The following is a 13,471-nucleotide window of genomic DNA, read 5'->3' on the forward strand; positions in this document are numbered from 1 at the left end:
GCACCCCAAAAAACCTCATGGATGTGTCCCTCCTTTGAAAATCCATGCTGAGCCCATGGCTTGATAAATGTTGCCTTTCTCAAGCAGTTGCAGGTTATTTCAGGAGATGTCTCCTCTGCCTCCTTCCTCCTCCCTGTCATGCCATCTCCTTTTCCAGGGCATCCTACAAGGAGAGGGGGAACCCCTTTCGGGGAGCCAAGCACCCGCACAGTCTCACATCACCCATGCCGAGGCTGTGAGGCACATTCATCACCGCCGGGATTCACAAGGCAGGCACGCCGTGCTGGCCGGAGATCGGTTCAGCCAAGTGAGTCCTCGAACACCGTCAGGTTGTGCTCCTGGATGTGCCGCAGCAGGACACGTGCCCGCCTGTCGATGGTCTGAAGCAGGGGTCTCAGGCCCTCGGAGCCGCCCTGGCTCTCCCAGAGCTCCCGATCCATGCGCAGCGACTCCAGCAGCAGGCTCTGCAACTGGCCCGACTGCAGCCTGGCCACTGCTGCTGCCGGGAAGCTGCAGCGGGGGAGCAGAAGAGAGAAGGAGGAAAGGGGTTACCCAGAGAAGACCAAGCAGGGAGGAGGGGAACAGCAGGGCACCCCAGCAAAGGCCACCCTGGTGCTTCGAGAAGAAACGTGTCCACCCAGAGGAATGTGGGATGAGGAGCCTCCTGCTTAAAATTCTGCCCTCGGTGATTGTGCAGGATGGCTCCATCAGAAACAGATCCAAATGAGTTCCAGATCAAGGGGCCTCCAGCGTGCCGAAATGCCTGACAGGCAACGATGTAAGAAATGCTGAAATAGCTGATTATTCCTTGTTTTTGTGCAGTTGCCAATTAGAAGGGGAAAATAGGCTTTGGAGACTGCCCTCAGCCACCCAGAGCAGGATGGAGAGCTAGTTTCAGGGCAGGGGCAGGTGCGACGGGTTTGCCAGCCCACCCATCCGCCCTGTCCTGGGTGGGAGGTGGCCCCGTGCACAGGGGTGCCCAGCCAGGGTGGCCAGGAGTAGCACAGGGTGTGCACGTAAGGCTGGTGTCCATCCTGCTGGTGCAAGCTCGGCCCTCGCCCGGGATGTGTCCCCGGGAGGGTGCACGTTGCCCTTCCTACCTGTCTATGCCTTGCAGGAGTCTGAAGTTGAGCTTCTCCTCGGGGTGCTGTGGTCTGCCCGCGTTGTCGATGAACACCAGGCGAGATGGCGCACTCCTCCGGACCTGCCAGCGAGACGCGAAAGAAAAGTCCACTTACTGCAGGGAGTCACCAGTCTGGGGGTTTTGGCTGCTTTTTTAATGCATTGGGAAATTCTGACAGCATCTAGGGGCCAGCAGCTGCCGAAGCCCAGGTCCCTCCGTGCTGAGGCACATCTCCCACTGAGGACTCAGCATCACCATGGGACCTACATCCCCTTGGCTGCCGCCTCAGCCCTGCACGCACCTCCCAGGCACCTTCATCTTAGCTCCAGAGTAGCCCCTGGGGAGCAGGGGGACATACCAGGATGTGGACCAGGACCAGCTCTGCCGGGTTTCGGCACTTCTCATGGAGCATCTCCTCCACGCAGGGCTCAGAGGGATCAGGCTGAAACCCACAGCAGTAGCGGTCCAGGCGATCGTGAACCTGTAGGAGACATTTGGGGACCTTACTGGGGACAGGTGCCTGGGGTGGGGAGGGTTAAGTTATGAACTTTTCTTGCTCAGAGGAAAATAAAAAGTTTCTAAGGATCCTCAGCAGACATGAAATGGAAAAGCTGCGTGCAGCGGTGAGAGAGAGGCAGAAAAGCATTCAGAAGCTGAGCTGACTTGCAAAACCCCCTTGGCTTGTAGAAGAGATCAACGAAGGTGATGGTGGCAGGCTTTTCTGATGGAGCTCAGGCACCTTCTGCACCTGGTACTTCCAACACTCTGTATTTGCAGAGCGAATGGATTGTGCGTCCAGCTGAAACCAAGGGAAGATGTAAACAGCAATGAATGTAAAAAACAATTCAAAGGCACTCAACGAAACTTGGGTTTTGAAACCTCAAAAAGAGATTTTCTTTTTTGAGCTGAGTCTTGGTGCACCACATGATGGTTTCACCTGGCTCTCGGCTCATATACACCCGTCCCTACTGGCAACCTGAGCAGCTCTCAATGGAAAGATGAATCGAAAACGATCAGCAAGAGAAAAAGCAGTCTGTGCATTATACAGAGCAGGCCATGGTGACTTCTCTTAATTACATTTTTGTTTAATTATTCACAGGCGCTGCTAAAGCTCTGTGTTATCAAGGCTGTCAACCACCCTACCTTCCCACCCCAAATCCCTGCAGAAACCCCCGGTGCTGCTTGGCAGCTTCCAGTGTTTCACCTGCACCGTTGGAAGGGCAAGGGAGTTTTAAAAGCAAAATATCTCTATCGGAGTCGGCTTTGGTAGCCCTGCCTCGTTGTTCACAAAGCTTCCTCCGCTCTGTCAGAAGAAGCCAGCACAGCCTCTGTGGTGGCCTGTGGGCAGAGGACCTCGCTGGCTGTTGGCAGCCCTCCCTATGGCTGCGTGCTGCCATGGCCACACTCCTCCGGCAGCCTCACTGCCTCCAGCTCCAGAGGCCTCTTTACAACATAACTACAAAAAAGATCCCATATATATATATTAAAAAATCTCCTTTAAATATATATGAAATAAATATATATTCCAGCTGGAGCACAAAGGCATCCAACTAACTCACTTGCTTGGGGTCGCTGGTGCCAAGCTGGGAGCCAGGGCTCGGGTTGCAGAGAGACTCCTGGAGCCACTGGGAGGGCTGGAGCAGGTCTCAGGTGAGACTGGTCTGACCTACAGGTGATGACTAAATAGAAGCCAAGTGACCCACAATGGCTGCCTGTTCCTCTCACCCTGATAAGTACCAAGGGTTATCAGTTACACATTATGCTTCAAGAGAGAGTTCAATGTGAACCTAAGCACTAATCGAGTGCTGGAAACACAAAGTTTGATTTCCATGGCCATTATATACATAGCCCTTTGAGAAGAAAGATTAGTCCCACACCAGAGCCCCTTAACAAATCCCTCTTTTTCCTGAGGTTCAACAAAGCACTCGGGTCAGCATTTCTCCATCAGGAGACCCATCAGTTAAAAGTGCTAGAGTGTCTTTTGACACGAAACACATTGAAATTAAAAAAAACATCACATTTCCTCCGTGCATCTCCTTGGTCTACCTACTGGAAATCTCAGCACACCAGTTTCTCTCACCTGCTGTGTTGTTTTCCAGGCTGCAGAGAAGGTGAAGACAACCTGAGATGACTTACAGAGACTCTCAAGCCTCCGTTCACCTGCCCGCGAGCACCTGTGAAACCAAGGGGGATCACTCCTGGACCTGCAGAGGTGCCAGGTGGAGGGTAGACCTGGTGTCTAAGTGGAGCCCCAAAAGATGGACCAGCCAGTTGTGGAGATGCTGAGATCACCACTGACATGTTGATGAGCCCTCCCTCCCCCTTGGCCCTCCCCGGATCATTTATATTTCTCCTCACCAGAGCCTAAACAACTTTAATGAATGGGACACTAGGTCTTACTGCTGGAACACAAATACATGAGCCAAACCTTCTCCCATCCAAGCTCAAACCCCATGAGAAGCTCCCCTTCAGCCCCACTTTGGTCCCATGCAAAGCTCAGCCTCCAGAGCATCCCCTTGGGTCCGACAGGGCTTTCCACCACGACTCAGCCTGGGATGGCTTCCCCCAGGGGAATCTTCCTTGCTTTCTCCCTGGCTGGGAAGGAGGTGCCGCAGGGCAGGGGCATGGCTGCAGGGCCTCAGAGTTAATGCATTTTTGGCCCTTTTTAAAGCACAGGATAAAGCTATCTGCAGCTGCTCCCTTTCCACTCAACTCGGTGTTTTGCACCTGGTAAAGCTTCACACTGAAAGGGGTGTTCCCTTATGGCAGACACCAAGAGAAATCAATATAGAAGAAGCCAATTTTTAAAGCGAATTGAAGAAAACAATCAAGATTTCAATGCTAATGTACAGCAGGGCTCAAAGCTCGCAGTTTCTCCTTCCCCAGCAAGGGCTGTGAGAGGCTAAAGCCGTTTCTGAAGGATGCTATTGCACTTTTATACCATCCTGCTGACTTGGTGCCTTTTTACCTTCACGTGACTATTCCGCATGGCAGGATCCCATTGCAGTTACTGAGGAAAACCTGTGGATTGCCCTTGGATTTATCACTGTGCTGCTTCAGACCTCCAAGAGAAAGTCTCCTTAAAACTAGATGTTTTCTCCTGGAGACTCAGCCTTTCCATTGCACTCAATGACATTTTGGCCTGGGAAGGGGGTTGGTTGATCTTCTCATTTCTCTGGCTGTTTCAGCTAGAATATTTCCAAGCTCAGCCAGGACTGCTCCACCTCTGCCAGCCATAGTCTGAGGCTGTAAAGATTAATGGTCAGGTTTTGCCAAAAAAAAGAGAGAGATATTAATGAGAACACATATTTTAACAGTCTAGATTCTTTTTCTTTATTCTCTTCTTTCTTTTTTTATTTTAATACTTGCCCTTTCAGGCGGTTTTCTCTTGTTTGATAACCAAAGCTCCAGCCCCAAGGTGCCTAAACAGGCTTTTTTCCATAGAAACCACTTTTGCCTCCTCACAGCTGCCCTCTAAGAAAGGATAACCCTCCTGGACACTGTCGTAATCCCTCGTAGCAGCAGGGTATGATTTTCAGGATGGAAGATTAAACCCTATTAATCCTGAGGAGGAGGAAAGCAGTGCCAAACGAAGGGGCAGGGCTCCTGATTTCCAGTGCCAGCAGTGCATCCCTGGAATTGGATCTGATGGGGCTGATGCAGAACACTTTGCTTGTCCCTAGGGATGCCCCATCCTGAGTCGCTGCCGGCATCTGCACGCAGCAGAGCCAACGGAGCCATGCCAGGAGAGAGCTCGGCCATGTGAGAATGGACTTGCCATGTCCGGATCCTGCCTGCATTTCCCTGCAAGTTTCAAGCACAGCCAGACCGCTTCTGCACAAAGCTCTGCTGCTCCCTGTTAGCTAACAAGTAAAAATACATCCCTAGAAATTGCAACCTATGCGACCCTGCAGAGAAGGACACCATGGTGAGACCTCACATGGAGTGCTGTGCTCAGCTCTGGGGTCCCCAACACAAGAAGGACATGGAACTGTTGGAGCATGTCTAGAGGAGGGCCACAAAAATGATCTGAGGGCTGGAACACCTCTCCCATGAAGACAGGCTGAGAGAGTTAGGGTTGTTAAGCCTGGAGAAGAGAAGGCTCCAGAGAGATCTTATAGGAGCCTTTCAGTACCTAAAGGGGGCCTACAAGAAAGCTGGAGAGGGACTTTTTACAAGGGCACGTAGTGATAGGACAAGGGGCAATGGATTTAAACTGAAAGAGGATAGATCTCACTTAGACATAAGGAAGAAATTTTTTACAATGAGGGTGGTGAGGCACTGGAACAGGTTGCCCAGAGAAGTTGTGGATGCCCCATCCCTGGAAGTGTTCAAGGCCAGGTTGGATGAGGCTTTAAGCAACCTGATCTGGTGGAAAGTGTCCCTGCCCATGGCAGGGGAGTTGGAACTAGATGATCTTTAAGGTACCTTCCAACCCAAACCATTCTATGATTCTGTGGTCAGACAAGGCAGGCACCAGCACAGGGGAATCTGGGCAGCACAGCCAGTGGGACAAGTGGTCTCCATCACCTCAGCCCTACCTGGAGGAGAAAGTCGAAGAGAGCCAGGCGGCTCCACTCTTCACGCGGGATGCTGGAGCAGGGACCATCCCCGGCTGCTGACATCAGTCCATGGGGCCGCAGCATCTCCTGGTACTGCAGCCACCCCAGGGCACAGGAGTTCTGGTCATTGTTGGTGTCCTTCAGGTGCTGGAGATCAGGTGCCCACCAGATGATGGGTCGCAGGGAGCCATTGGTGTAACTGTAGGGCAAGAGGCGGCTGGTGAAACGCCGGGCCACGGCAGGCAGGCTGCGGTTCAGCCCCAGCACCCTGTCCAAGTGGAAGGCCAGCACCTCGTAGAGGTCCCCAGGGCGCTTGATGAGCCCACAGCGCCCATCCCAGCAGTCTCCCTCCAGGCTGGCTGGTGAGGTGTCCACCCTGGCATCCCCCATGGCCTGCAGCCCCACTCGCAGGACTTGCCCATGGGCTGGGACACGAGTTTTGGAGACCACCCGCCCATCAGCTAGCAGTCGCATCTTCTGGAGGTCATCATTGGAGAGCCACGGGGGAGCATCCCCCACTGCCCTCCGTCGCCGCTGCCTCCTGCCCCGTCTTGGGGGCTGGTCCTGCCATGGGTGAGCAGGGTCCATGGGGGAGCTTTTGCTGCGGGCTTGTCCCCCAGGTAGGGGGGCAGCCGCCTTCCGCTGGGGGCCTGAGGGTGACGATGTTGGTGGCAGGTGGGGGGAGCGGTCCAGTGACGGGGGCAGGCGGGCAAGGGCCAGCAGGGCCAGGGCCAGCAGCAGCCCGAGGGCCACTGGGGTGGGGGGCTTCAGCCCTGTCCTTCGCCACAGTCGCTGGGTCTGCAGGGAGAGAAAGGGAGATTGTTACTGGGGGTGCCAGGGGACGATGGATGCTACAGCTGGGGCATCCCTGGACCTGTGTGTCCCCCACCCCAGGCAGTGCTGATGGGAGGTTCTTGATGAGCTTAACGGGGTTTGGTTTGGGCACATTGCCATGTTTGCAGCGGTGATGCACAGATCACCCTATGGGTGATGAATTCTTCATGGTCCAATATTTTGCTTTAAAAACTAAAGGAATGGGGAAAAAAAAAAAGCAAAAGATAGAAAGAGCATCCATAAGTAACAACACTCCCCTGGTCTTCTCCAGGTGACCTTTTCCACCCAACCTGAGCTACTTTGCTCCAGTTGTTTTCAATTTGTTCCTGGGCAAAATGATCTGTGATGCTGGTAGGATTGCCCATGGAGAGACATCCCAGTCACACCTTTCACTGGTGCTTCAGGAAAGGGATGAGTGGTCTAAAGCTTCTGCAAAAGCAGCTATCATGCAGAGGCGAAATAGCGCTGTGCACAATTCCCTGTCTCCTACTGTTATCGCATCACTGCTGCCAAAGACCCTCCTTCCCAACACCAGCAATTGCCTACTGGAGCAACTGCACCATGCAAAATTAGAGCATGCAAAACTGGAAACAGAAAATATTATTCTTTTATCATGATGGAAGAAAAAGGCTGGATGGCCCCACTGCCTTTCCATCCACCACAGGCTGTGGTTTGCTGTGGTCTCACCTGCTGCATCCACCCACCACGACCCCCAGATATGGGAGGGAGACCTCACAACAAACTCTGCTGAGGGCCTGTATGGTGCAAAGTCATTTCTACCACAATATGGGAATCTGAAAATATCTGTAGGATTTGAGGTGGGTCCCCACCACCCAAGTCACACAGAAAAGCCTGGGGCTGAGGCAAAGCACTGCCATCCACTTCTCATGCAACTGCATCCTCCTGTGACTGGGGATCTGTGTAGCTGAATAAGCACTAAAGGAAATTGGGGAGCAGAAGGGGGGATGTAACGTGCGCTGTGATCTGGGATTGCTGCACACAGACAGGTGGGAAAGGCTGCCTTTGCACAGTGCCTTTGGTGTGCTCGGCAGGGCTAGACCAAACCAGAGCAAATTCCTGGCTGGATGTGAACCCTTTCCAGTTCCTAAGAAGTTTTTATCTTCAGATCTTACTCTGGACACCCTCAGTGGCTCCCACCCTGGTTGCGCATTCAGCCTTTAACCTGGATCCCCACACTCTCTTTCAGAATGTTATCCCAAATACAGGTTGTTTCACTCAATGTGCAAAAAGCCGATCCATGCACAGTGTCGAGATGCTTACTTTATGGACATTCTTGCAACCTATGGAGTGCACAATTGGAAATATTAAATTAACTCATGCATTTCTATATATGCCAGAGTGTCCCCTCCCATCGTCAGGGCTAGATCTGCTTTGTAAATTAAATGTTCTGCACATCCCTCAATAGACTGCACGGAAGGCCCATATCTTTACTAACAGATAAGACTTCGGAAGGATCTGAGAGCAGCATCCCAGACACAGTACTGAATGCAGTAATTTCTCTGGTGTGAGCCTTAAAAAAAAACAGGTAAAGCAAAAATGTGACCCCTGGTCAGGATAAAACTTAAACTGGGAGCCAATCTGTTACAACGAGATCAAAATAGTTAAAGATTTTCTTAATAACCAGTGACTTCTGAAAAGGCCCATCCTTTACAACAAGTTAATGATTTACCTAGAATAGAAAAGCGAATAGCAGACCACCTGGAAACCTGGTTTATACTAAACAATGTGATTTGTTTAATAAACAAAGTTTCCCTAAGTGATAAACACCAAGCGCAATCAGCAAACCAGAAAGAACAGCCTGGAACTGCCAAGGTAAAGGAAAGGTAATTCCAGTAGGGAGAGATCATGACCATCAACTCATTGACGACTTACACAAATTATACCTCCTACTCAAAAGAGAACAATAGAAGTAGGAAACCGAGCATGCGTTCTAATTTGCATCCTAGGCGAAGAAATTTTAACCAATTGTTTAATAGAATAACAATGTATATGTATTAGAATAATCAATATGTTAATGGTTTGTGGACAAATAATTGTTGATTTGGAACTTTGGTGTGCTGTCTTGCAGCAGGCACACATATATACATATATATGTAATAAAAGGAAATACCTCCACTCTGTGTGTGGACTGGTGTATTGCACAGTGGGTGAACAAACCTCAGGTTTTGGGACAAGTCCAGTGAGAATAAATCAATATCCTATTAGACTGGAAGCACATAACAGATTGGAACACTTGATAAATACTTCTATACAGTAAACAAATACTTACTTTACTGTTTTGGACTTTAGAAATTCTTTCTTTTGCATCCCAGTGAACAAGCAAAGTCAAACAATCTTTGCCTTTGAATGGGAAAACCCCTTGACAAGAAGAAAAGTGCAATTGTGTTGGACTGTACTTCCTCAAGGATTCAGGAGTAGCCCTACCCTGTTTGGTAACATATTAGCAAGGGAACTGGAGCAATGGTAAAGCAGTAACACCCAGGTGACTTTCGTGCAATATGTTGATGAGCATACTTTTCCAAACAAATTGATGAAGTGAGCAAGGGATGGCCAGCATGCTTGTGAGCCGTGGCTACTACAGCTTTGCTAATCCAAGAAGCCCGAAAGCTCCCTCTGGGACAACCTATAACTGTATTCATCCTTCATGCAGTGATGGCCATCTGAAATGGTAAAGGACACCACTGGATTTCTCCAAGTCGTTTGGCAAAGCACCAAGCCATCCTAACAGATCAAGAGGATGTGACTCTGACTGTGGTGTCCACTCTAAATCCAGCCACTTTATTGCCTAAAGCTGGACGAGAACAATTACAACATGACTGCCTGGCCACTATTGAACAACTTTATGCCAGTAGACCAGATTGAAATGCAGTAGACCATTGAAAAATGTGAACTTGGACCTATACCCAGATGGTAGCAGTCTATGCATAATGGAGCAAGAAAAGCAGGATATGCAGTATTAACACTCTGGAAAGAAATGGAAGCTAAATCACTGGCCCAAAACACCTCAGCACAAAAGGCTAAAATAATTGCACTGACCAGAACCCTTGAAATAGGAAAAAAAACCAAAGAATACACGTAACTGGGGCCTCGACACCTGGCCAAGAAATCAGCATGAGCCCTTCCCAGTACTCCGAGGAGAACTGGTTGGCAGAAATGCTAAAGTGCTCAAAGAATGCAGGAAGATGGTGGATAACACCAAATCAGCAGGTTCTCACTACAGCCAAAATGATGGAGACCCTCCTCGAGAAGTTACATGATGAAACTCATAAGGGAGCAGATGCTATGATAAGCGATGTTAAAAGATATGCTATAGGGCCAAACATGCAAACAAATGCAAATATAATAGTAAGAAGATGCCAAACTTCCTGTGTAAATAACCCCAAGATACACAGAAAACCTCCTGCAGGTGATGCAAAAAGAGGGATAGCTCCCGGGGAACACTGGCAAATAGATTTCTCTGAGTTACCAAAGTGCCAGCAGTATAAATATCTACTCATTTTTAGCAGGTACTTTATCAGGGTGGCCAGAAACCTTCCCTTGCCACACCAATTGGGCGAGAGAAGTTGTTAAAGCGTTACTCAAGGAAATAACCCCTAGATTTGGAATCCCTGAAGGGCTATCTTCAGACAGCGGGCCACACTTTATCTCAGAAGTAGTCCAGTGAGGGTCAAAGTTTCTGCAATTTAAATGAGATTTGCACAACCCTTGGAGGCCACAATCTAGTGGAAAAGGAGAAAAATGAATCAAACTCTTAAAAGGCAAATTTCAAAATTGTGTCAAGAAACCCATCTCAAGTGGGCAGATGTTTTACCACTCATCGTAATGAGAATTAGAATTACTCTGTGAGCTAGAGAAGGGGTAAGTCCTTTGAAATATCATATGGGAAACCATATCCAGTCACAAGTATAGGAACTCAGAACAATCAGATGCACATCAAAAGGGAAAGGATGTTAAAAGATCATTTGCTCTTTCACACGTTTTATCATCCTTACAGAGGTACCTCAGTCAGTCAGCTCCCTTGCCTTTGGATGTGCTGGTACACAATTTCCAACCCGGAGATTCAGTCTACATACATTCCTGGAAAGATGAACCACTGAAAGAAAAATGGAAAGGACCTGACGCCATACTGTTGACCACCTACACCACTGTGAAAGTGGGAGGAATTAACTCTTGGATCCACTACACACGAGTCAAGCCAGCCCTCTCCCCAGAGCCTGAAGAAGAGTAGAAAGCCATCAAAGACTGTACTGTTGTGTAACCGTGTTGTAAAATGAAAAGTTACACCTTTTTGTTTCTTTTCCAGATTGTAGAATCAACCATGCTTTTCCAGAATTAAGTTCGGTCTGAGAATGTGTGGGAAAACCTTGCCAGGAACATTGTGAACACTACTTTTTTTGTTGTTTAGCTGGAGGAATATCTGTAGAACAAGTTTTCACTTCTTGCTTATTGGGAGTACCAATATCCCCTCTACTTTTGAAACCATGATTTTAGCAGTTGTTGTATGCCACAATGTTTCCCCATCTGTACAGATATCTTGAAGACAATTTGGAAAGGAAAAATAAGGAAAGGAGTCTTCTAGTAAAGAAAGGAGATTACAACCCTTTTACCAAAGAAACAAAGGAAAAAGAACTGCACACACAACATCAAGACTTACAGAAATCTAGAAAGAATATAAGTTTCAAAAGGGGGGAAATCAATTTAAGTTATGTCACCACATTACCAGGTTGATGATAAAGTCAATTTGTAAAGACCTGGCTAAGCATTTAAATTTAAGAAATGAGGAGCCACATATCCTGTTGTACCAGGATCTTGGCAATTTGGCCACGTAAATGTTTAACTAGTTGCAAAATTCTTGTCCTTTAGCAGAATTTTACTCATTTTAAATACAGAAACCACACTCCTGTCACTGAAGCTGCTCTCCTCCTGAAGAAGACCCTCACCCACTGAGCATGCACATTGATTTTCTAAAGGTTTATACCTTTAATTGTAGATAAAGAAAACTTGTAGCCATCAGAAGAGGTTTTAGTAGACTGATTATCAACAGAAATGTTATAGCTTCTACATGTGTAATTACAAACGCATAAATAGCATCATTTTGAGCACGTAGGTGTGCTAGCTTTGTGATTTTGCCACCTAGCACCCCTTTTCTGTGCAGAACTGGGATAAAGCAAATATCTTGACTCTGTGTGCGGATCAGCTTTTTGCACACCAGGTGAAAGAACCCATGTTTGGGACAACAAGAGGATGTCTCAACATGTGCCGAGACATGGCCTCTGGAGCTCTGCCCACCGCTGCATCCGGCAAAAGCAAGGCAGCACCGAGTGCCAGCTGGGGGCTGTGGCAGCCTATGTTTAAAAAGGATGCAAACTACTGCATCTGAAACTTAAAATACCAGCAGTAAAGAACTGCCTTTAGGTAGATACTATCAAGTTTTGGTGTATATATCTTTATACATGCACCTTTTTTTTTTTCCCCCGTTTTAGTCATACTTTCTACTCTGAAGGGACTTATAAAAATTATATAGGCTGGAAAGGCAGTTACGAGAAAATACTGTGTGAGGCTCCCCACATTCCTAAGCAAATATATTCTCTGCTTTGGCCTAAAGCAATATCACATGTACAGCGCCGGGGTGGCTCATTTGGGGCGAGATGGAGGGAAGCAAGGGGCAGTGCCGGGAGATCCTCCCAGCCCACCCCATCCCTGGGCCACTCTGCACGCGTGCCACGTTCGCCTGGGCTCGGGCAGTCTAACACGCTTCAGAGGGCTGGAGCAGCAAAAGGCACCTTGGTACTGCTTCTCTGCTTTACAAAAGGCATTTCCAAGTGGCTGGAACCCACGTTGGAAGCCAAGGCAACAGTCAAGTGGATGCATTTTTTGCAATTATTTATTTTGGATATAGATTTAAGTATATCTGCGGCAGACGCAGCAGGACAATATATTACCAAAGAAAGGATAAGAGATTGTTTAGAAGAGGAAAAAGCTTGAAAAAAACGAGCTGAAAAGTGAGGGTGTGAGAGCCAGCAGCCAGAATGACTTCCAGAAGGCAGCTGAGTAAGCAGAAACATTTCCGGTCCCAGGGCTTTTAGGACCACAGGCTCCTGCCGGCTGCAGGGACCACCACCAGCACAACTCCAGCCCTCAGAAAAGCTGTCCCAGGCGACTCCAGCACATGAGCCCCTTCATAAGATGACACAGCGTTATCCTATAATCCATCAGGCTTCATGCCCTCACTGCAGGGAGGTTGCTTCAGACGGCCCCGTGGTGAGGAGCCACATCTCTCCCAAGGACACTACATCAGCCAAGTTGGAAAAAGGGAGCTGCAAAGCCACCGACTCACTGGCAGCACCCATGGGGGTTTTCCTTCAAGGTCTCCCTCTTAAGGATTGAGTAGATTTAATGCAGCATACAAGAGGTAGCAATGCTGCATTTGGAGTGATTCAGCTTTATAGCTCTCATTTAATTGTTTCTCTCCTAGAAATACAATTTAGTGCAGCAAAATATATCTGCTGGGCCAAACTCTTTGCTCACGCATGGCTTACACCAGCCTCTGCCAGGAGCCGGGGCTGTCTGGTGCAGGGCTTTGGGACCTGCCAGGGGAGTCTCCATTTTAGCTCTCCCTTAAAGCCCCAGAGTGAAAAAGGAGCTGTTCCAGGGTGGGACTCTGTAGAGAGTGATGTCCTGTCCTAGATCATGGGTAGGGTTATTCAAGGTTTGCTATTAACTGTTCCAGGCATCATGCTATATGGCTAAACTATTGCCTTAAGGCCCCTATCCTCTTTAAGGCTCAGGGGATGAGCATGAATATCCCCAAGCAGCCCCGAGGGGCAGCAGGACTTTTAGCAAGTGGCTGGTTATGATGCCTCCTCAGTTCCCTCCTGCTCAGATGGGATAACGATTTGCTGCGGATGCACAGCCAACACCAGCTAACACA

General features: G+C 48.7%; 1 protein-coding gene across 1 annotated transcript; it reads right to left on the reverse strand.

The window, feature by feature from the left end:
- Nucleotides 1-299: 299 nt before the first annotated feature.
- Nucleotides 300-6,884, reverse strand: GASK1A (golgi associated kinase 1A). The gene is made up of 5 exons (XM_086615160.1): nt 6,810-6,884; nt 5,665-6,483; nt 1,482-1,604; nt 1,101-1,204; nt 300-510 (listed from the first exon to the last, which is right to left on the reverse strand). The coding sequence occupies exons 1-5, from the start codon at nt 6,882-6,884 to the stop codon at nt 300-302; spliced, it is 1,332 nt and encodes a 443-aa protein (XP_086471286.1).
- Between the last annotated feature and the right edge of the window lie 6,587 nt (nt 6,885-13,471).

This window comes from Tauraco erythrolophus, chromosome 7, assembly GCF_009769465.1.
Source record: "Tauraco erythrolophus isolate bTauEry1 chromosome 7, bTauEry1.pri, whole genome shotgun sequence".
NCBI lineage: Eukaryota > Metazoa > Chordata > Aves > Musophagiformes > Musophagidae > Tauraco > Tauraco erythrolophus.

What these genes read in the sequence shown, in the direction of transcription:
- GASK1A (XM_086615160.1), bottom strand. Translation starts at nt 6,884, where the DNA reads ATGGGCAATCCTACCAGCATCACAGATCATTTTGCCCAGGAACAAATT. An exon ending in TCTTCGACTTTCTCCTCCAG is followed by an intron (nt 1,605 to 5,664) that starts GTAGGGCTGAGG and finishes TGTCTCCTACAG; the next exon opens with GTTCACGATCGCCTGGACCG. An exon ending in TGGTCCTGGTCCACATCCTG is followed by an intron (nt 1,205 to 1,481) that starts GTATGTCCCCCT and finishes TCTCGCTGGCAG; the next exon opens with GTCCGGAGGAGTGCGCCATC.